General features: G+C 45.5%; 1 protein-coding gene across 1 annotated transcript in view; it reads right to left on the bottom strand.

Moving 5' to 3' along the window:
• LOC121596102 (tyrosine-protein kinase Dnt-like) overlaps positions 1 to 23,998 on the bottom strand; it is an 83,376-nt gene extending 59,378 nt beyond the window's left edge. Inside the window, exon 1 of the mRNA XM_041920748.1 lies at positions 22,804 to 23,998. Within this exon, the coding sequence (XP_041776682.1) occupies positions 22,804 to 22,912 (109 nt within the window). The 5' untranslated portion in view covers positions 22,913 to 23,998. The remainder of the gene's footprint in view (positions 1 to 22,803) is intronic.
• Between the last annotated feature and the right edge of the window lie 744 nt (positions 23,999 to 24,742).

Here is a 24,742-nt window from a genome sequence, read left to right on the forward strand (position 1 = left end):
CATCTGTCGCTGTTTTTCCTTACACTTTGTATCCTCTTTAGAGGTAGCTGCTGCACCCTACACTTTTTCTGCTGCTGCCCAGCCAAGACTCCAATGTTTTTGCAGGATCGTGAGGAGGAAGCAAAAAAAACTGTATTTCCCACTAACCAATTGCAGTAGCACTCGTGCCGGTGCCGGCTAACCGCTGTTGATGAAGATGAGCAGCTATGGTTATAACTTTGCTATTTTATCGCAACTGACCATAACTTCTGCTGCAGCCGTGTGTTGCAGCACGAATGGTACCTGATTGGAGGCGTCCGGCCCTCCTATTTTTTCCGGCTTCTTCTACTGCTGCTGCTGATGCTACTGTCCCTGTCAGCACGTCCTAATTATACGGAATGACACTTTTGTAGCACGTTCGCGGCGCAAGGAAGATGCAGCCATAAGAAACAGCTGATGGAAGGGGTATAGAAAGGTTCTCTATCCTAATTTCCCCATTCTCTCTCTCTCTCTCTCTCTTTGTCTCGGGAATAGTTTTTAAAAAGTGTATTTTTTAAGCAAGACTGAAACAAAAAGGACACTCGCTGAGTGGTGGGTCTCCGCGCTGCCCTTGATTTACGATCCAAATGGCATTACCGGGTGGATAGTGTTCGGTGCAAAACTTAGTCCATTCTGTCACAAGGAACAGGAAGTTGTCCGGACTAATAGAACCGAGAACGGGCCTGGCTGCTCGTGCCAGAAACGTGCCTACGAGCATTTGCAGACAATCAGCGGGTCTGTGTAACAATGAAACACTTTTTATGTGCACCGTAATGAAGGATGAAATGCAGAATTGTAGTGTGTTTTTTTTTGGGCTATTGTTTTTGCGAAAAGTCGGTCATCGCTTGTGATACTTTTGCTCACGACCAGTGTGCACGTGACGGTGACAATCTGTGATTTACATTTGTATAAATGCACAAGTAAAATAGTAGAATGCACATGCTTTTTTAATAGGTGTAAGTGCACAGATAGATGTTTTTAACTCAGAACTATTTCACTTATCATATTTAGATATTAATCGTTCTATATTAACATTATGGCAATAAATTTCGATTTCGAGGCTCTTATCATTCATTTCCAAGGAAGTGGTCGAGGTTAATTGGAACAATGTCTTTGTTTTATTTAATGTTTCCTTCCGCTATAATCCACAATCAGTGGACAAGTAATTGTCCCCTTTCACGACTGAAGACAGTTGCGTTTATAAACTCCTCGATTGGTGCAAACCAACCTTCTTCAAACTCCATTCGACGCGTACAAATAAAGTGGCTTAACGTGAGGTGGGAAAAAGCAATTGAAGCAATCTATATTCTCATCCATCATTTAGCCATCCACTTTTACGGCGTAACACACATACACACTAACCAGCCCTGTTGTTGATGAGCTCGAAGTTCGCTTCTTGACGCACATCTTGAGGGCGCAAAACCGACCGAAAACGAGAAGCAAAACAAACTTCCTTTCTCAATTGGCTTCATTGAAATGTATGACAAATGCAATCATCACCAAAAGTCAGCCCAAATTGTGGCCGTTTCCTCTCGGTCTCCCCCCCCCCCTTGGATGGTAATGATTGTGAGGAGTTTATGTGTACGCGGTTATGGTGATGATGTGAAAGATTGCATTCGTTCGCTCATGGGTCCAAACAGAACAGCCAGAAGCGGGAACGATTCTATCCGCGGTTCTCAGAATGCATTTGATTCAACCCCGCAAACCAACAGGGGTGAAAGTGTGCATAAGAAAAACGAAAATAATAGTCCCGATAGCGTCAAGTGGATGCCATTTATTTCGTCACCAAAGCGAACGCCTGGCGCTACTGTCAGGTTTCCCAAAGGCCCGCTCGGTTTGCAAGATGCCGTTGTTTCTCAAGTGCTGCCAGAGAAGGCACACACACATACAAGCAAACACAGATGGCCTCGATAGAATTTCAAGTGCTTTGGGAAAAATGGGAAATTCCTGTGCCGGCGCGCGCTTGGGGAGTGAAAACGAAAACGTTTTTTTTTGTCGGGAAACTTATGCTCTCAAGGCAACCAAGTAAGGTTGAAATTTCAACTCAAATACGACCAAACCAACCAGCAGAGAGCGATAGAGCAGAAATGCAATTATCATAAACATACATCATTGCGGAGCATCATATGCACCGGCACCTAGCTCGGGAAGACGATCTTTTTTTGAGCCAAAGAGCCTAAAAAGCAACAGGAAAAACTTGTCACACTTAGGGGCCAGTGTGTATGTGTGTGGCTGCACCCAGAGACAGTTTAATGGTGGGAATAATTTTGTAAAAATTGAAAAATAAATATGCACCAAAGTGGAAAAGTTGTGGCGTTTGCTCACACTTCACGCTGCCAGCGGAAAGCAACCATACTTCGTGTGTCAAAGTTTGTCGTCCTACTACCGTTGGCAGAAAAGAGGAACTCGCATGAAAGGTGGCTTATTTCCGGTCGTTGTTTTAATTTCCCACAAACTGATAACGACAACGTGCACGGTTAAAGTTTTAAAAGTGCCAACCTCTTGTTCATTAATTTCCCATGAACATGTCTCGCATTTGCCTCGTGTATCCCTTTTGGGGAGATATCGAGAGCGCGTATAAAACGGGATTTTCCCTTAATCCCCAACGGTATGCTCTGGAGGCTGGAAAGCTTGTTCGGGCAAAAACAAACACCAACAGGCGTACTGAGGGTAAGCTTTTGGGGGTAGCCACCAAAAGTCGTTTCGATTATTTCCATCGATAGTACATGCCGCTTGTAGTACTTTTCGTTGCCGGATTAGCTCCCCCCATCCGGTAAACACTACTTTGCATACTTACGGGCAACAGAGGGAATGTTTTTTTTTACCACCCAAGAAAAACTGTTTAGGCGAAGGTGCGATAAGCGAAAAGTTTTCCATTGGAGCGTCCTATACTGGGTTGCTCTGCGTCGCATTACTCTGTCTCGGGTAGGCGACTTTCCTTCACACTGAAAGGTACTGGAAAAGAATACTACACGGTATACTTCCGAGCAAACTCCCCAGTAGGCCAGTGTTTTAAATCGTCTTCAACACCCAGTCCCTCCCCATCTAAGCCTTTAGAAACAAGACATTTCCATTTCGGTGGTTGGGCCGAAAAAACAGCCCTTTCCCAATATCTCCTTTTGCGTTCCGGGATTCCATGACACCAACGTACTCCAAACAAGCATCAGAATGGGGTAAAGACTTGGGTACAAGATCTTCGGTTCCTAGGTAAGTGTCTAGCTGTATATTCCTCACTTTCCAATACTTTTAAGATCATGGTAGCTTGCCAAGAGTATCTGCTATCGGCCCGGAGACTTAACGGAATGTCACCAGACGCGCTTCACGCAGCCAAAACACAGCTCGACGATCAAGCTAACTGATGGGTGATACCGAAAGACAAGCAAACCATGTGCCGTTGGGTGCCGTTTCTTTGGCCTTCCTCTACGGGGCCGGTTCTGGCTGGGCGGAGGTAACATGCTTTCCATTTTCAATACGAAAGTATACTTCAAAAAGCCCCGAAGCCCTACAGTTTTTAGCACCAGCACCAATTCCATACCCGGGCGACACAGAGTGTGAACTGAAGCGTTCCGTCTGGAATTCTCCGCTCTCCTGTGGGTGCCGCAGCACGGACGCACTTTGCGATAAGCGCAGGAGGCATTGGAGGGCAACGTCTTGGCACGGGACGGCTACAAATAAACCTGCCCCTGAAACCCCTCAGGGGGAAGCCCTGAGGTGGACGGTGTGTCGCCGGGTGTCGCCGGCAGTGCAGTGCATGGTAACGAAATTTTAGGTTAGCGATCTGGTAGTTGAACATTCCAAACGGCAACTTATAAACACATGAAGGAAATCCATCACCACACGCCGGGACTGGGACTCAGTGTGGTGCTTGAGAAGGGCGAGATTATTGCCACTAATGGTTTGGGTGTTGATGGATTTATCACTTCGATGTACTCTGTTCTTGGGCTTCTTTTTTGATGCATAGTCGATGCTTGATGTCTTTAATGCCGACCGCATTGTGTGTGTACACACTCTCTCTCTCGGTTAACAGAACGGGTTACAACGGGATCTTTCTTGCGCATTTCCGCAATGGGAAAGGTCCGTTGACATTGGCTGAGATTGTCAGTTAAGAAGAACGTCTGGGTATGAAGAAAGGTAGGAGTGAATGTCAAATGACACCAAAAATAAACGCTTCATCCAGGAATTGAGTCGCTGTCACTGTGTCATCATCACCTTCGAGGATGTTTGGTGCATTTTTTTTTACTATTTTTGAAAATGCAATCATAAAGCAATCGTGTTGCTTCCCGGCAAGAATGGTGTCTTTCCGACAAGAAAATGCACAAACTAGGAATACAAAATTGGAACGCTGAAAGATGCGCAACATCGAGATGACCTGCGGCAACATACGCAAATCGTTGATTTGTAGTCGCACAAGCTGGGTCGAATCGATTTAGCTCAAATCCGTGGCCCCAAAAGCGTTTCACCGCCGTACCGTTTTTCTCCGAATCTGTGGCAGTTTTTTGTTAGTCCATCCGCCTGTTTCCATCTTCCTGTGCATACAATCAAGCTGTTCGCAGGCTTGCACCGTAGTTAAACGTCCCGACAGCAAAAAAGAAGTACATCAATAGGGACATTTTTCAGCGTCTGGAAAGCAAAACAACAACAAAAAAGGCGACTTCTCTGCCAAAGCAGCAAGGAAAAAGACAAATGGTTACGACCGACGACGACAGTCCGGCGCTCGCCCGTTAACACCGCGGCTCGTCCGTGTACGCTCGCATGGCCTATGCCTGTTGTTGGGACGGTTTCAAGGCGCCTACAGCTGACCGGCGCCTGGGGCGCCTTTGGCAGCCAATCCCATCATCCGGACGTCCCCGGACAGTAGCCGTCCCGGGTGAAGTAAGCGACCGAGAGCAATGGGCCGGCATGTGCACGCACAAACGCGTCCGGTGTGTCGGTAGAAAGAGAGAGAGCTCGCATGTATACACACAAACACACACACACACACACACACACACATACGATAGCGACAAAAGCTTTCCCGGATGCTTGGTGCCTGGTGAAAAGGACTTGGAAAATAGTTCATCCGTTCAACGTCAGGCTGTCGACGGGATGCGATGGTAGGGTAGGGTAGGTCGGTAGGACGCCATAATGCCAAAAAAAGAGAAGCGAACTCTCGTTATTTCGGATTTGCTGCAAAAACGTACGGCCAGGGCCTATTTTTCAGCAACATTTGTTGTCGCCTTCCATTGGCTGGTCGTCATCGATGAATGGCTGCACCCGATAACTCCCACACGAAAGGGCGGAGGCGTTTGGCAATTTGGCATTCGACACCACCGCAGCGGCGACGCGGTACCCAGCAGCAGCAGCAGGCACACCACCCCGACACACTAATCATCTGCAATCTCGATTAACAACTCTCGAACCAGCTCGGGGAGGGGGGGAGGAAGCGGAAAACCATCCCATCGAAAAAGGGGAAATGGTTTGCTGGAGGGCAGTAAGAGCCGACCAGCAACAGCAACAAAAAGGCAAGCGTTGCCAAACGAAACAGGGACCACACCAACACGCTGTTACCGATGAGAATATTTTTGTGCGAAATGATGGCCCCGCAAGGAGCGGTCGGGGAAAAAAATGAAAGAAAACCCATTTGCAGATACGAAAAATTTATGCAACGCTTAGTTACACAAAAAGGTGAGCGGCACTGTTGGCCCTGATTTTCGGGGGAAGGTCCAGCGTTTTGGTAATCCATTCGCACTATGAAAGCATTGAAAGCGTTGAAAAGGATGCACCGGTAGCCAAAAATCATCACTCGGAAAAAAGCAACACTATTGAAGTATGTTTTATAACGCACCCTATTTTAAGCCTTTTGTGCTTGTTAGTTACGTTAAAATTGAAATAGTACGCTTCTCCGAGGAGGATTCTATGTTTTGTAGTGCATGCTGGGAGGGTTTGGGACATGTGGATAAAATATGAAACGAAATTCAATCGAAAGTATCCAAAAACGACCAAGTTTGGAAACCATTTTTAATATCAGCGATGGAAGGTTGTAAGCTATCGTATTGCTTTGGTGTTGGATATTGAGCAAAACAAACAAACTGGGAGCGTGTGCTATTTGGTGTGCTTTTGTTTGTTCTATAGGCAACAAGGGCAAACAAGAGTGACGATAAACGATGGCGTGCTTGCAGTGCTAGTTGGATGGTGGTTTTTAATTTGATCACACACATTTCTCTTCCTTCACAAACGATCCTGGTCCTGTGGATCGGAAAGGGCCCATATTCCCTACTCATTTTCACTCCACACTTCTGCTCCTACACGCCCTTGTTTTCATCTTGAGGTCAACCGTTACCGAGGCTTTTCTCGGGTGCGGTCATCGGTTCCCGTTTGCCATCGTGTGCATGTGCGCCCTCCTCATCAATTTCCCGGCTCGTTTATTCAGCCTCAACCCCTGAGAGCGGGAGGAAGATAGGCGCGGTGTGTGTGTGTGTTTTGTAAAACACACAAAATAATCACCAGCTAATTACACACGGTGCATCGAAAAAGGAGGGCAAAAAGTAAGAACAAAAACAGTAAAAAACATCCCATTTCGAAAACCTTTGCCGGAAGAAAGAATGCCAACGATCGAAGGAACGCGCGTGCAACGGACGGAAAGAATGAACGACCCAGAAGGACGGCTCGACACGCTGCTGGTGCCGCAATCACAGGGGCGTGTAGTCGTTGGAAGCGATCTCCATCGTTTGCGAAAGAAGCTTCGAAAAGGGGAATAAAAACGCAAAAATTGGCGGTGGTGGTCAAATTTTACGAGCATACAAACGATCGGCAAACTACCGGGTTTTTTTTTCCACGATGCTCCACCTAGAACCCTTTTCTTCGACAACATGAAGAGTGGTGCGTTGTTTTTCACTCTGGCATACGGGTTGCCTCGATTGGAAGGGCAAAACTTGAGGGCTTGGCCCCGAGACACACCTCAAGAAGTGGGGGAACATTAAGCTGACAGCACCGGCCACCCGGTGTTGAAATGTTTTGCATCTTTCTCTGCAATAACATTACCAACTTTCTACCAGTGTTCGGCGTGGATGGGCAAATTGTTTGCCTTATTGTTTTCTCGGTCGACGATCGAAGCAATTAACGTCCATCTACGGTAACAGAATTAACGTTTAATGGACTGTAACACGGGCTAAATTGTGTTGTTGAACGTATCAAACAGCCAAGAGTTTACTACTGACCAGAAACACTGTGCTCAAGTTTTTAACGCTCAAACACAATTCATTAAAGAAAAATGAATGGATAATTAAATGAGCGCAGCATGGCGATGCGAAAAATACAAACAGTGCAGTGTTCTTGTGGGGTTTTTTTTCGCTGCCTAAAGTTTGACCACGGTACGGCTTCACTCCTCGTGAAGATAGTTTTCACACATTCCTTCGCCATAATTTCTGGTTACTCTCCACACCACACAGACAGTATGTGGTTGTGTTCGCCACGCACTTGAAGCTATTAGCCGGTCATTTGATCCCCCGGGTGAAGCTATACTGGACGCCCATTCAGAACATTCCTGATGCCACACGTCTAATATTCGACACGCCCGTTAGAGCAATGGCACTAAGTGTTGAGTTTTCCACTTCCGATGCTCCACCTGCCGATGTCCCGGAACGACGAACATTCTGCAAATTTCGTGCGTTCCTCACCACGAATTGTTAAGCCTCCACGTAAGCCATCGGTACCAAACCAGGTACGTGCTCAGGTGTGGTGTTGACAGATCTGAAAGGTAATCTACACCCGGGATACCGATCGTCCGACAACCGATACGCGCACCCCAATGCCTGGTGGTGTGTTCTAGTCCAAATGGGTAGACTTGGTGGTGCATGTCGAGATGCATTGCAGCTCGCACTATTTGCATGCCAACATATGGGATTGGTTTTGCTGGAGCATTTTTTTGTTTTGCTATTTGTTCCTCATCCCGGGCTGCAACAGCCATCCAGATCAGAAATATCTGCTCTGGTATGAAATGCAGAAAAAGTGTGAAAAACATCATCCGACTCGCCGGGACCCGTACTGCGATGGGTTTTAGCGGCAGCACGATACGAGCCCGGGGTAGCTAACAGATGTACAGATTTGCTGACTTCCTAGGTCAGGTCCACCTTCAACTCGTTCGCCGCTTCAAGCATCCGCGGGCACATAACAACACATGCCTTTGAAAATTGAGTGAAAGGGAATGAAAATGCCGAAGACAAAGAGAGAGAGCAACAACAGAGTGGGGAAAAACTTTGCCCCTAGAGTAAATATGTGATCATGCAATAAAAATTGTAGCATCGTGTTACTGCACCTATCGGCACGGGATGAGACAGAGGAGCGAGCACGACAGAGGAAAACAATGCCATGGGTTGCAGGAGTTGCACGCGCAAACAACTGCATATCATGACTTGCAGTTGTTCCAACCTTTTTTGTGCATGGAAGTTATCGAGGCGGTGTGAGAGATGATGTGCATGTGTTTTTGCATCGGGTCCTCCCTCCTGGGCTCTCGCGTCCAATATCGACTTCTTTGCGACAAACAAAACCTCCCCCTGGCTCTCTCCTGTTTTGCCCGCTTTTGGTACAGTTGTGCCAGGCTCAATAATTTTCCCTTCTACTGTTTCTCCTCCACTGACTGGTTGGTTGAAGTGGGGTTTTATTGAGCTTTTCCTGTGTCGGATGACTGCACGGATGCACGGTTGTGTTCCCGCGGAATGACGCACGGAAGTGACACAAACAAACTAGCAGCAGCAGTGAGGTTGTAGGGTTTAGTTTCTGGAGAAGGCGTCTTCTTGGGACAGTGGAACCGCGCACACAAAACCAGTAGCAGTAGTAGTAGTAGTAGTGTGTGGTTTGAGAAGGTCCATCTTGTGGCCAGCACTAGAATTCCCACAACATATTGTAGCGTGGACCGTTAAAATCCCCTAGCCCAGCTCGTTCGCCACCGCTCTTAGGCACAAGTGCGAAATGTTTCCCAACACGGGAACGGGCAACGGCTTGTCCGGGTCTTTCGCTGTTGAACCTGTTTTCCTCTCCTGCGTGGTGTGGTATAAAAATGGAAATTCAGTTCAACTTCGAGTGGTCGTTGTCGTGTTACTCCACCTCCTCAATTCATCCCTTCCATTCTCCCGTCCCTGTGTGTGTTTACGCGCTTGATTCTTTTTCCGTTAACCGGCATTCTGCGTGACCGTGCTTCAATAAAAAGGGACTTGTAGTTGATGCTGCGAATCGACAACAGTGGCGTACGCCACTACTGCCCGCACAGCGTTCATAGGCAAGAACTTGTGCAGGCGGGCAGGGAATAAAAATCGAGCAAAAAACTCAATGGGCACCATATGCAAAAGTGCAAAAACTCAACCCAGACGGTGAAGTTTGACCGACAACACCGACCACCCCGGGCTGGAGGAGGGATTGGCATTCCCGCGCTCTATCGTTAGTTTGTGCTGGCTTCGGGGTGTGTGGAGAGTTTTTTTTTATTATTATTATTCACCATCACACCACAAATTGCATTATCGCAACACGCTGTTCGAATGCAGCAATCTTCGCATTCGCAAACTGCCCGCGGTACGGCTAATTAACTCGATGCGGGATGCTTGACCACCGGTGGTAGGCGTACCAAGGGAAGGATGGCTGGTCGATATAATCCTCCGCCAGCTGGGCTGAGGCACACCGGGGTAGTTATAAATTTATCTTCCTCTAATAATAACGCACCTCGCATTGCATGCCCATGTGCTGCTGCTGTGCAGCAAACGCGGCACAGGTGGCGAAGGTAAAGCGGTGCAAATGGGAATGCTTTAGAGGACGTGATTATGTTAATGAATTGTTTGCGCCCGATGGTGGAGAAAAGCGTCGTTAAAAAGCTGTTGGGCGGATTTGAAAAGCTGCAATCGAGGTTTAGCTGTTGGTTTTGTTTTTTTGTTTGTTGTTTTTGCTGTTATTTCGCTTTTCCAATAATCTGATCAGTGCAGCAGTGCGATTGAGTTAAGCACGGCCAGATTGTGCGCGCACTAACAAACACCGTATCGGTGCACTTTTGTACTTGCGTGTTGCGGGGTGTGTTGTGAGGTGACTTCATTAAACCCGAAGGGCTCATTCATTGGATGTCGATACGTACCTGAAACAAAGAAGGAAGATAATTAATTTCAATTCAATGTGTTTGTGTGTTTTTGTTGCTGCATTGGTTCGAGATTCAACCAACTTTAAGCTGCATATAAAACATAAACAGCGGATTGAACACTTTCATACGGCACACACGTTGAGTGATGATTGTTTTCCACTGGTGGTAAAATTAGTCCGCTCAAAATGTTTAGCCTACTTTCCATCCCACCGCAGATGCTAATGATGCTGCTAATCGTCTTACGGTGTCAAGTGTATCGAATTTCCACCAACTGTTGACATTTCGGGCCGGTGGCCGGTGGTCGGCAGGCGCTCTGAGACTGATCACTGCCGAGTGCTGTTGCCGCTGTTCGTCCCAATTAGGTGTGGGATGATTTAACGATTAGTCAGTGTTGTTGAGCGTCGAAACGAAAGAGGTGGACAAACCGTACGAAACCCCTTTCTAACTCTGTTGATGATGCAATGCGATGAAAAAATGGTCCCAAAATTTCCCCACTGGGAATTGTCCGCCCGGTGAAGGATGGAGCGGTTGGGGAACAAATGTCTGCCCCCGAAGAGCGTAAAGGTATTTCTTGAGCTGAAGATTGGCAATTCTACGCGTACGAAAGCGATTGCCACAACCCATATCATGTGTATTCCCTCTGGGCATTCCCAGTAGCTCCAACACAGCACAATCATAGACAAAATATTATCTGTATTTTCTCCTAATTGCAGCCATTTTTCCTTCGTTTGATCTGTGGTGCTGGAGCGTTGTTCAACGTTCCCCATCGTTTACTTTCAAACCCAGTATATGCTACAGTTTCTAAAGAACAACTCGGGAGTTCGTCGTAAAATGCAATTTGGACAGCTGTCAACGTGTTGTCCTTTCAAAGGAGGCATCTAGAATTGTAAATTGCCCAAACGTTTCATGCAAACGACAAGTTGTTGGGAGCGAGTTTCGCGCGTAAAGTGAATTTTAAATAAATTAGAGAAAGTAAAAGCATTGCCACGTGACGCCTCTTAGAGGATCTAAATTAGGTTAGCATCCCTATTGTCAGCTGGTGATAGCAGCTACGGATAATATCACACCATATTGCAGCAATAACGAAGAACAAGCGCTGCTGACACATGCTAGAAGTAATGTATCGCGTCATGCGTGTAGTTTCACTACCAACTACGAGTCAGATAGTGCCGTAGCGTAAGGCGAGTAGCTTTGATGAAATTGTGCACTATTTGCATTCCCTGCAAGACATCCCTTCTAGGATCGCGTTTCGTCAAGATGCCTCACAGCACAATTGAATGCCACACCAACTGCGCCACATCCTGCAGGCAATGGAGGGCGATGAAAGAAAAAAAAAACCTCCGAGAGAAAAATCAGACCTTTGATAGAACACACTTTTTCCTACACCTACCGGAAGCGGTTTCATCCTTCGCGTGGTAGCGCACGAATCGTTTTCAATCAGTTTGACGCTACATCCTGTGTGCAAGATGCGAAGGAGCGTCTTTCATCTAAGCTAGATATTTAGCCAACCGGGGCAAAATAGAGGAAATTGGAGGAAAATAGCGAATAATTGAATCAACAATATATTCCTGCACGCTACTTCCTCTATTTTCCACGCAGTGCTTGCAAAGAATGGTGGAGATGAGGCCTTTTCGCAAAATGGGATGGTTTGGCAGGAGTGGCAGTGTAAAGCGATTTTGATCTTCCGGCTGGTTCAATTTGGTTACCCATTCCCTCCTGTAGCATAGCGACCGTACGGTCGTCTTTTACACACCGATGGAATTTGCTTTCGCGCCCGGAGGGGGAGAATGTGTGACGTTTCGTGTCCCGGGCTAGACGCACGGTGTTCACATCCTGTCAAAAGGCACCATTGGCGCAAAACGGTAAAGCCAGCGCACCGGCAAGACTTCTGAAGGCACCAACTGCATCCACCAGGTCTTATCGTAGCCCCTGTTGGCAAAGGCAAATAGCTACTGCCGCTAGTACCGCGTCAGTGGCTGGTGAAGAAATTGATGCGGGCTGATGGATGCATTGATAGTGTCTTGGTGATTGTGTGGGGCACATTCTTCGCCTGTCTGAACATATTTCAAAAAAGTGGAAAAGAGGAAAGAATTCGCTGCTCGAATGTACAATAGTAGCAACAAAATATGTGGATTGTTAGCTTTAAAAGCATTTTTCATTTTTCAAAAGGAACGCTCGCGAGTTATATTTTGCTAGCAAGCATTCACGTTTCCGAATTGGAAGAGTTCCGTGACATTTATTGCTACTTAAACAATGACGTTGATCGGAAATCTATGCGTACCTTCCTATAATTAAATTCATCACTCACAGGGAAAGCAATGATATTACACCGTATTTGAATGTCGTGAAACTTTTCCTTTCCCCTAAGGGCATTGGTTTCGACGCAAGAGCCTACGAAAAACCCATCCCCTCGTGGGGCACTACTGGTAGTCTAATTATAAAATTTCGTCCTCCAACCATTTGGCCGAAAACTTTGCACTGGGACGATCGTATCGGAGGCCGTGGAAGCAAACTGTGACGTTTTACGTGTCGGTGAGCAGCCCACAGCAGCTGAGTTTTTGGAAAAAGGTTTCAGCGGAGGACTTCCGTTGAATGGTAGTGGCCGCGGAGAGAAAGGAAGCAGAATTTTAATTCGGTTACGATGATTAATGATGCAAAGTTTTTCTACTTGGTACAACTCGCTGCGTAGCTGCCGAAAAATGTGTAATAGATACAACGTTCCCGAAAAATGTGGGACAATGGTTCTCAGGAAGTAAAGCCAGAAATGAGACGTTGTTATACAAACTGTACTAACAAATTCAGGCATCAATGATTTTGAGTGTAGATCAATAGCCAAATATTGGTACAATTTAGAATGATAAATGATTCCCTTATGCTGGAGTATGATCGTATAAGGTCTATTAATAAGTTGATTGACAGGTAGTGATGCCCCCCATAATAATTCATTATACAAAACAGGATCGCGACTAATGCTATATACTTTTATTGGCGTTCATTAGATCGTTAGTTATAATCAATTTTATTGTGTGCATGCCTGCAAGATGCACAATAAACTTACTGGAGCGTATAAAGACATAAAACCTCTATGCAATCAATAACAATGCAGAAATAAATGCAGCAAATTGAGAGGAAACGGGATCGTTTTCCAAACAAAAAAGACAGAAATGCAGTAGGGCGTAAAATAATCAAAAACAAAATTAGAAGAAATAATTTTGGGAACATTAAGCTGTGCCCTTTTCGGGACCATAACATCAGTGTCAATGTTTACTTAACGCTGGGGCAGCCTACATTCCATACCAGCTTATATGGAAAAAGGGAACGATCGTAGACATAGCTCTACAATAATAAACGCTACAATTCCTTCACGTCAGGGAAGCCCAACGAAGAAGAAGAAAGAAAAAAACTCAGCTCATAAAACGTAACAACTATTTCTCGATCACCGAACCTGTGCAATTGTATCCAGAGGAAGAAGGGGACGTTTTTCCTCACCGCTTCTATTCTTTCTTGCCTGCCATAGCTGCTGATGTTTTCCTTTCAACCGACTAACCTTCGCTGACTCGTACGCAAACACAAAACAATTAAAAGCAATAAAATTTTAATTTATGACTTCGTTATTAAATTTTTATGCTCTTCCGAACTTCCCGGGGTCCCGGTTGGGTTGGGTTCGGCGTGCATCGTGCGTACAGTGATCATCGCGCCGTTAGGTTCTGTATTCCCGTATTGCGCTTCTCTAAACCTGTCCTTCCCATTCCATGACTGCTCCCTGCGCATGTTCACAAATAAAAACCATCGTTCGTAAGCAGTCGGAGCAGCAGCAGCAGCAGCAGCAGCAAGAAATCCAACTTCATCACCTCATCATGGGTTGGGTAGTCAAAGCAATAGTTTGCGATGAAAACGAAAGCAGAGTTGAATGTAAAATAAAGGAATAATTCTCGCATATAAGCATAAGCTCTGGGTCTAAGCTGAAGAATCCACCGCACATTCGGAGTAGTCATAAAACGCATAGATCAACGAATACAAAAACCGGTCCCGGTACTAACCTATTCAGGCAAGAGGAACCAGGGAGAAAAAAAAACTGGAGTAACAACGACGCCATGGCTTGGCGGTAAACCTGAGAGGCCAGAAAAAAGGTCGCCAAGGTTTGCCGAGCAGCGAATTATTCCTGGTTTCGGGGCTGGTGTTGTGGCCACGGGATGATTTACGGCTTCGTCGAGGCTTCGGTGGACTAAACATGCAGGCAATCGTAAGGAAGTCCGAGGCTAAGAGGCCAACCCCCGGTGGGGCCCTCATGATGGCATCCGTGGATTGTTTTCATTTTTATTTTCCCGACCCTTTTCCTCGAAGGGATCAGGAATCCATTTGGGGTAAAGGAAGACGACAATAGAAAAAAACAATACAATGGCAAAATGAAGGTTGGGGGAAGCAACCTTTCTCAATCGTGTTATACGGGTTAGGTTTAAATGTTCCAATATTTTATCCATAACACGATAGCCACTTGAAAATTCAGCACATTTCCATAATCAAATTTCGGGGTGTGCGTGTACACACAACCGATCCGCTTAAATGAGACTATTATGCAAACAAACGATTCACGTGCGAAAATCATAAACTGCAAAAAGTATAAAGGGATCATCGCACGGGTTCAACACGCAATAATACAATAAGTTACTGTTACTGTCAATGTTGTCTATGCTAAAGTAATGCATACCATAATTCCACTCGAAATGAAACATCACAAGTGGTAGGAAATGGATCTTCTTAACCGTTCAAAGGCTTAAAGCACAAACAAGACCCATCCGATGGTCGCACGTGGCGCTGTACATCATCTGTCCGTCGGAGCGAACATGACTTCTTTTGCTCTCTGGTAACGTGAGAATGTGCTCCCATCGCTATGCACGCACCGAACCGTTAAGAAAACATTAACAACATTAACAGCATCCGTGTCCAAATATTCGGAAGTCATTTGAAGGTTCAACACACACACACATCCCCGCAGTAGATGATCTTTCCTGTCCCGGTGCCCGGTGCAGTAGGTTCCACAGTTTCCACAGGAAGCGAGGGCAGTGCGGGGTTAACTGGACAAACATATTTCCACGTCTACGCGCCTTTATTTACTTCAACCGAACTCCAACACACAGTCCGGGTGGAGCTGCGTTCGTATGGCGCACATTCTTCGATATGAAGTCAACGATTCGATGCAGTTGCCACAGGTTCGATCAACTCAGCTCGTACCCCGTATCGACTAGACGGAGTCGAATGTTGTAATATCAACTGGAATATCTAGGAATGGGTGTGGTAGGCTGAAACCGTATGGACGGAGGATGTTGCTACGTTGACTATTTGTCCAACAAAACGAACTACATAAAACAAACTCCCAGAGAAACCTAAACTAACAACTCGCATACTGGCGATGATGCACGCACGGTTCGGATGGAATGTACGGTAATGCAGTGTGAAAACTGATCAAACTACATAAACCACTTGAGAAAACAATTGTTAAAATGAGGCAACCGTAGCTATGCACAGTAGTAGAACACACACAACCTCCAATTCCAATCAGCTGCACGGCACATTAACTCATCACATATTCCAATCTACAGTGGAACACAATTTTAAGCTACGTTTTGTTACTGACTGTGAAAAAATGGGTTTGCGGGAAGTGTTCTCCCTTCGAGCAATACGATTGCAATACATCATCGTCGTTAATGGAGAAAACCGTGCCGGTGGCAATTTCGAGGGGATCCATAAAATGTTTGGATACAGATATATACCCGAATGTTGCTGCTTCCTTCTTTATGGCTGGTTCGTATCTTGGCAAATGCCACTGGCGTGGAAGCGAATGGGGTGGCAATACCGTTCGTGGAGTCGCGGGAGATAATCGTGACCAGTCATCAGCTTCCAGCTTCCAGCGGGTAACAACGGGCACAACAATAAACGGTTATGACATACGGTCGATCATCCCCAAAAATTGGTCCCCAGCATCGACCGGATATCGGTAGGGTAAACAAAATGTTTCAACTCTTTTTTTTTTGTGTTCGAGTTCCCTTCTAGACACTTTCCCCCCTGCCAGGGGCGCACATTATTTTTGGGAGCTATATGTTTGAGGTTATAATAGCCGCAAGCAATCGCACTGGGCCACCGTGAAAAGGGGATACAGATTGGGGTGTAGAAGAATCGACTCCCGGAATCGACGTGATTGTCGACAAGTTGTCTATCCGTCGGCGAGATGTCTACACTCCAAGGGCCGTTTCGTATAACGTTATGGAGTTTGGGAGCGCGGTCTACCCATCCAAACCCATCCCCAAAGCGTCTGAGTGATGCATTGGAAATAGGATTCTGTGTGTGTGTGAGCGTTGTGCCATGTACCAAACATAAGAAGTCAATGCTCGGTATCTTTAAATGCTCGCTGGAATCCTAGCGGCATTGTACTAAACTGACACATTCGTTACGATAATCCCCGAAATGGAATGTTCGGCTGCGGTGTGGTGGGCTATGCGATAGAGTGAGAATTTACGATTATTTGTACAACGCGCCTTCCAGTTGTTGTGTTCGGTGCGGTTCTCCGCAGTATCGTTTGTTTCCCCTCCCGTGAGCAAAACCCCTTTCTGAATGGCTCAATCAGGAGGGATCTCGATCGTGCTCGTACTGCCTGAGGAAATCGACTCACAGATCCCTCTGTTAACACTTCTTTACAGGGTGCGGGATGATATCACCGGCTTGCAATCTTCTTTTTTTTTCGCTCCTCCAATATGATGACAGACCGATTGGGTGGAAAAAGGGCTTTTGTTTCCTTCGTGCGTAACAAAAGCCCTTTTTAAAAAAGTAAAAAATAAAAAGTAATAATGAGTGTTGAGTTATGACACAGGCCTGAGGACACGTCGTGGTGTCATTGTTCTTTCTTCAATGTGCAACCAGTTTTTTTGTTTTCTCAATAAGACACAAATGGACCTTTTCATTGATATGGCGATACTAGATTGGTTGCGAAGTGGATTCATCAGTAAACCCATACTCGATCGATTCGTATCGTTAAGTATGGCTGTACTTCACACATTCTGCACACACCTAGGAAATGGAAAGAAGTCATTGCGTATTCCACAGACATTTCCATCACAATTAAGCATAGGTGCGATTGATGCTTTCATACGGCGGTATCGACTGTCAGACGATTGAAATGGTGCAAAATACAGCTCAAAAAGAAACGTAAGGGAGAGAGAGCGGAAAAAAGACCATAACATATTCCACGCAATACTAGCTAGACGCTCTATACCACATTCTATAATAGGCCATATAAATTCAACAACTTATCTCGGGACATCGTGGAACAAAACGATGGCAGCCCTGGCATACAGATGCTAGGTTGTCGCTCATCATCGCTTATTGCTGTCAAGTTTTGACCAAAAACGGTTCATCATTCCTGTTCACGTGGCAGTGGGTCGTCGGAACGCCCCGGTGGGTTTGTTATTTTGCTCCATCGCTCATTCCAAAGCAGACGACGAGATCGATCTGTAACGAATTGAATTCATAATGCGTTACCATCAGTAGCTCCCATTGGGAATGCTACTACATCGATCTTTCCCGAGAAGAGCTTGCTGGACGGCTGTGTGAGGCAAAGGACGAACTTGAAAAGCAAAAAAGTACATGTCTGATGTGTTTTAAGAACGATTGAAAAAGCAGACTTCACATTAGGGAAGCTGAAAGCACCGTCGTGTCAAGTAGAATCTCATTCTCGGCTACTTCGCGTATTACTCTGCTCAATCTGCGACGAGAAAAAAAAAACATACATGTCCTTTCGTTGGAAAAGCTGGTGACAACATGATGGTGCATTCTTAATTGTAACGGCAAATCGGCAAACAACAACCAGTCTGTGATTGGGCAAAAGCGGCAATGATCGCTATGGATGGCATGTTGAAAATCTGACAGTTGCCGAAAGCCGAAACATTGGGTCCTGCCAGTCGTAACGTCCGCGTCGCTCTGCACATGCATGGAATTTAATTAGCAATCCTTCCGCTTTTGGTTATTTGATGGCGTTGTTTTTTTTTTGTTCCTTACAAAACACCAAAATTCGGGAACGACCAGCTTGCCCTTCGTGGACGACAACATGACAAAAGTTTGATGATTGTGGTGTTGATTCGATGGCAATGTGTTCAAGTTCGCCGGGACCATTTAAGGGTGCAGGTGTGGACTCGAAGGAGTACGCAACAGCGATTGAAAGCATTTCGATCTCACGCTTATTAATTCAGCAGCGAAGCGAAATCAATGCTCCAAAAGACACTTTTTCATCAATCCGAAACATTCCGGAATGCATTCAGGGAAACGAGGTGGTGCAAATTAAAATTCATACCACGAATAGCTGCAAACATTTTTCGCTCATTCTTCGAACGCTCCGCGGTCACGAGATGGTACGTGCGGTGGCAATTAGTGGCGAAATGGAAACGTCAATCGGTAGGCCAGCACGGTCCGGGGTCTGGCCAGAACGCATGAACCGGCAAATGAAAACGGGAGAGTTTAATGCCTTCCCGGTGGTTAATGTTGCGATAATGGTGAACGCTCGATAACGCTTGACACACGCTACCGCTGTGACTACTGTAGTAAACAACGAGCGCGTGTAAGAGTGAGGATGGGTAAAAGATTGATTCAAACACTCCGGTGGCATGAGGTTCGGGGTCAAAACGAGATAAGATTCCTAGACGGTGGGAAAGCAATCACAGACAGTTGAAAAAAAACCTCACGATTAAACAGATTTCTTGTAACAGCTAGAAATATTTACTCAGAGCAAAGCATAAGGAAAGATTTTTTTTTATTAGCTACAAGAAATAGATTTGGTGTTAAATTTGTTGTCCATGTGTTCAATGGCGCCCGAAGTAGACCCTGAGTCCGTGCCGGAGGCAAACGTATGTGCTATTTCGAGTGCGTGATAATTTGAGTGACACATTTTTGTGTCAAAATGATAATGTAATCACACTACCGAGAAATGAGGCCTGTGTACAATATTCACGCACGAATAATCGGTTTAATGATCGGCTTTTTTAGACATCATGTTGATTGAGCATCGTAGTACAGTTCGAAAAGTCAGCGGACTTGAGAAAGCCCTTTTATATCGATCTGGATTGAGCTGAGTACATCGAAAACGCACATTAAAAGTTCTCATTCAAATACGGTAATTCCCTCAAGGCTAAGGAAGTTAAACAAAATTTCATTCATGGACAAACATTTTCCAAACATTCCACAGCACGTCGTTATGAAAATATAGGGCAGTTTGAAGAGAAAGGGAGTAAGCGTGAGGAAGAATATCGAACCTACAAATAAACCTTTTCCGTGTAAGTCACACTGCCGATCGGCCATTGAGAAGGTAAACAAAGTTTCACTTACTCGCTCCTTCTTACATCAAAATATTGACACTGCAATGTAACGCTATTTGAAGCATAGTATTATGTTTTTTTTTCTTCTTCTCACTGTCGGTTGCCTGCTCTCGTCCTATTCACTCCTCAGCGTTGGCAAAAAATCTCACGTCAAAGAAGGACGTAAAAGTTGCGCAAAAGTTTGTCAGGAACTGTCCGAAAAGTCAGAATGCAGACCGGGAATCCCTTAGAGATTCCGGTGGATTGTAAGTGAAAATAGAAGAGCAAGTACATGCACGGACCACTCGAACATCTCGACGGAGCAAAGTTTGAAACGGACGGACGGGCGTACGTATGCATGCAGGCGACAGACCGATTCCGGATCCTCCCATGGGGAAGAACCCGGGGGGCAAGAAGAAGAAGGATGTTGATGATTATATGAGTTTTGGTTTTGTCATGTTTTCATAAAACAGATTTTCAACGGATTTTGTGGTGCCTGTCGCCCCGAAAAAGCACGCAATCCGTCCGAAAGGATGGGAGAAAAATCAACAAACCCGCTGACCATGGATAACAACGCCGCCGTGGTGAGAAGTTTTAGCTTACCTGTCCATCCCAACCCAATACAGCAGGTAGGGACAGGGAAGGGGACCAGCACAGATATTGGTTGTCCCTTTGGTCCCTTTGGAAGAGGATCTATCCTGCTCACTTGTGCCGGTGTGCCACATCTCGGTTCAAGAACTATCGGTGACGCAGTGATAATGATCTGAAACTGCCTAAAGGCATCCTGGGCGAGGGAAGGCAAAAGGGATGGCGGAAGTTTCAGGTGAAGACCCAAGGAGACAGTCAATATTTAACCTGTCAGTGTGGGCTTTCTCGTCGATTGGATTTGGTGTGGAAAAGAAAAGGTTAAGGGAGCAAAAGGAAAAAAAAAGTTTTTTCTCTCTTCTCTCGGGCTGTACCTGTGTGTATGTGTGTGTGTATGTGCAGACGGAAATAGGTCCCTGTAACCCGAGCAAGACATACGGCAGGCAGAGCAGAGCGAGGCACTGGGTGCAGAAAAGGAGGAAACCAGTAAGGGCCACCGATGAAAAGTCCTTTAATTGATTTATAACACGTAGCACACTGGAAGGGATCGGGCAAGGGGATTGCTTCAGGTAGGTAGATAAGGCAGTGAAAGGTGATGTTTGTAGGACTTGCCATTCAATTCCGTACCCGGGCTTTGGGACGGGCGTTGTAGATTTCGTCCCTCTATACACCTTTCCTCCTCGAATACACCAACCACTGACTGGGTCCTTCCGAGCTTGTGTCTGATTGTGCGTTTTATAGATGATCTGAAAGCCTAAAAGATTTGCTGGACTTTACCACCCCCGGGGGCGTTCGGGAAAGGACTCTCGTTTCCATTTTTCTCTCTATTTTTCCTGGTTAGGATTTCATTCCGGAATGGATTCGGATTATTTGGTATTCTGTCACCTTTTTCCAATGTTTTTTTTTTTTTGTTGTTATCGTTGTGCTAGGCTGCACAATATTTCTAGGTGGTGACGCTAACAACCGATCAGTGCGGGGTGAAAAGGAAGCCGGATCAATGGTCTCGGTGGAGAAACCGGAAAACCATCATTTCATTTCAACAGCAGCAACCAAATCATTCAATGAGAAGCGTTTTTAGTGATGGGATGGGACAAATACACACACAAAAAAAGTGTGCGTCCTTCAATCATTAGCCAACAACAAGAGATCGGGAAATGGTACGGTGGCTGGCGGAGAAGAATAGATTCATTAGCAAAGCATCTCTGCACCCTCTGCCTCTCGGTTTCAAATTGATGAATAGAACGTCGAAAGCCGAGGATCAGTAGAGCACAGCGCTGTGAAGGGAAAGCAACGGTATTGCTTTCCGGGACGGATTCGGAAGCGCGTGTGCGGGTGAGTGTTTTCTAATCAGCGAGAAGCGAGAAAAGGATGATGATTAGCATCGAATAAATGCGCCTTGTCATCGTGAGATGGCAGCGGGGTTAGGTATCTTCCAGCATCTACCAGCAGCTTGTTTTCCTTGGGCAGGGTTGTTGGGTTGCCAAAAGGGATAAAAAGTGGGCTCGTTGGCCCTTTTGTTTACACAATAGTTTTTGTTTCTGTGTGGCATTATTGTGTCGGTATTGTTTAGTGTCACACAGCGGCAAAGGTTAATTCGTTTCGGTCGTTATCCCATTTGACAAGGCATTTGTGTTAGTGTGAAATATTCTTTTCAAGCTCCAAGATGCATAGAAACGAAGAATTTTAATAAAAATGAAATACTCTTTCTTAAGCAATATTTCCATTTAATAGTTCCCAGGAAAACCCCAATTTGAAAACCGATGCAGGTTTCGCAATGGAAAAGTTTTAATTGATTTCTATATGTACAGTCGGGTGTATTCTGAGAAGGTTTTTCAATTTACAGCCGAAGTCGTACAAGATTGTATACGTCCAAATATCAAAGCAAATATCACTTTCTCCCAACCGTGAGCTGACAAACTGATGCTTGATGGTCTTTGCTGTGGCCTCGGCTTTTCATCCGCTTTTCCATATGCTAGTCTCCCCTCCCACTGTCTCCTGTGTTTCTTTACACACCGATCGTCACCTCACCACCAAACGGTTGTGGTGGCAAATGGAGAATTGAAATCATTTCCCTGTTCGAAAACATTGTACGTTTGGTGAAAGGAGGATATCGCACGCGACCTGGAAACGTCAACCTCGGGGCAGGTTACAGTGTGGTTGGTGTTCTGTTCCGTTTCTACAAGTTGTCAGGACACTTGACAGCCAACAGCCGACCTGCTCCACCGGGGCTCCTCCAGAGAGAACGATTTCCCAATTCCCCACAGTGAGGTCGAGAGGTACACCAGCCGCACAGCTTGCAAAACCAAAACAAAGGTGACGTTGAATAAACAATATTCGACCGTTGTTGGTGAGGTATTCCTTCAGGTGCAAGTGTCTAGAGGGAGTTGAGCTGTGTGAACTCACCAAGCGATAGGTCAGATTGTGCAAGACAATTAGTAACAACATGGGAGACGTTTTACAGCTTTTCCCCCAACAGCAGGACGGTTTTAGGCGGCCGTTCGTAAATCATGTTCCTCGCGAGACTTCCTTTCCGTGCCATTGTACTATGCAGGAAGTTTTCCGAAAAGGCTCGTTTCCGGCATATTCGTACCGAAGGGTTAAACGTAATGTTCTAGCCACGAAACAAATGGAAAAAAGAGGTGTGTACCTTTGCTAGATCGTCGCCTAGAGTGTCGTTCTATAACTCGTGGAAAAAACTGGTTTTTTTGACGTGCACAGGAAAACTCCTTTGCCCCCGCTCGAAGAAATGGGAATGGAAAAACTTACCTAGTAATCTCTGGACTTCGATCACGTTGAGAAACAGATTTAGATGAGCCTCGCCGGCCGCCACCAGCAGGGACAGCAGTAATCCAACGTAAACACATAAATTCGTCATCGTGCCGGGTTGTGGGGGCTTTAAACTCTTTCCTTGTTTTCCGCTGGCTTCCCTCTTGCCCCGTTCACCACTGGTCGTCACAAATTTTCTTATGCTGTTTCTCGATATGCTTGCTTGAGTTTTCGAGCAGCGTTGGGTTTTTTTTCTTACTTTTGCCTTGCCTTAGTCGCTCGTTATACGATTTTTTTCCTTTTTCGTCTTCTGATCTTGCTTTGCCCTCACTTTCGTACACACACACGCAGACACTTTGGTTTGGTGGATTTTTGCTGCTCTTAATTTTGCTTCTCTCACTACACTTTCTTCTTCACTTATGCTGGGAGGTTTTTCTTCTTCTTTCTGCTTACCACGCACACTGTACGCCACTTAACACATCATCACCGATTTCGAGCGTGCAGCCGGACCGGACACGATGCGCGCGGGAGGAGTTGTAAATACACGTTGAACACGCTCGTTTTTGGAAGATCGAACTGTGGCAAAACCAAGGTAAAAAGGCTCGGAGCTCTGGCCAAACAACAAATGCGGCCGATTTCGAATGTAGACGATTTTTGCAGTAAGCAAAGATAATTGATCAAATTATGACCGATGAACACTGGACAGTAAACACAGCGGTGACAGGCAGTTGATGCCGGTTGATATTGTTGCCAAAGATCACTGGGTTAGGTTTGTGTGTTGCGAGGAGGTGTTTACGATACGAATTGCCTCATTCGAAACCACTTCACTGCAAGCCAATCTTCACTTTCTAACAGCACACTTCACCACCGTTTGGCACACTAAACCAATTCACTGTAGATGCACTTTTCCCCACGACAAAATACACCATATTTGATTTCCATTTTTGTCACAAATCACCAAAAGCATCTAAACAATACGATGCTGTGTTGTTTGGATAATTTTACTTCTCGCATAGAATGCACCGAATGCACAATTTGGTCGCAGAATACCAACGGTACACCATCAAGCACTGGATGCACTTTGCTGTGCACGCGTAAACAACGGCAACGTAAGACTCGCACGGGATGCTTTCGATCCTGACAGAGAACACACTCGCAAATGGCTCACGCGCACCGGGAGACGTACCATTAGTGACTGTCTACACGACCGTTGCCGCTGTGCTGTTGGACTCAAGCATGGAAGGTTCTGCAGAGATAGAGCAAACGCACTCTCTCCCTCTCTTGGATAGGAGAGAGAGAAACACGCACAATTTCTCCCAAACAACTTGTTGTACGGCGTGATGTGGAGTAAACGAGAGTTGGCAGGGCTCGTAAGCCGCTAATGATGTTCAAATCAAAATGTTTTAGAACGATAAAGCTTCCATAGAGTTAGTAAAAGTTCAGTTTTTATAAGAAATGTGTAAATATCAATGACAGTAGGAAGTATTGGGCTTTATTTACATTTGCCAAGCTTTTTTATTGATGATTTGTCTGCGTCAACCCTGCCTCTTTCAAACATCTGCTCTCTTTCAACTACACAAAATAAGGAAGCGTAGAAAGGGAGAAGAAAAATGAGCACTCTCTCCCATTATTATTGCTCTCTCGTAGGATAGAAACGTGTTTATGCTGTCAATTTACCGGCCGGTTTTTGAATGCAATCAAAGGTATTTAAATCAATGAATTTCATAACTACATTTACGATTTATGAAATGAAAATTTGATAAGATTTGTGTTGTTTATGATGATTGGAATGAAGTTTTTTTTAATATTTTTGCCACACAACTCTAGTAGATTAAACGTGAGTTTCTCCACAGCATTCTATGCTGTGTAAATGCTGTCAGTTTAATGTATGAAACAGTGTTATTGGTTTTTTGTGTGTGTTTATAGCGGTTCGAAAGCT

Source organism: Anopheles merus, chromosome 3R (genome assembly GCF_017562075.2).
Source record: "Anopheles merus strain MAF chromosome 3R, AmerM5.1, whole genome shotgun sequence".
Lineage (NCBI taxonomy): Eukaryota > Metazoa > Arthropoda > Insecta > Diptera > Culicidae > Anopheles > Anopheles merus.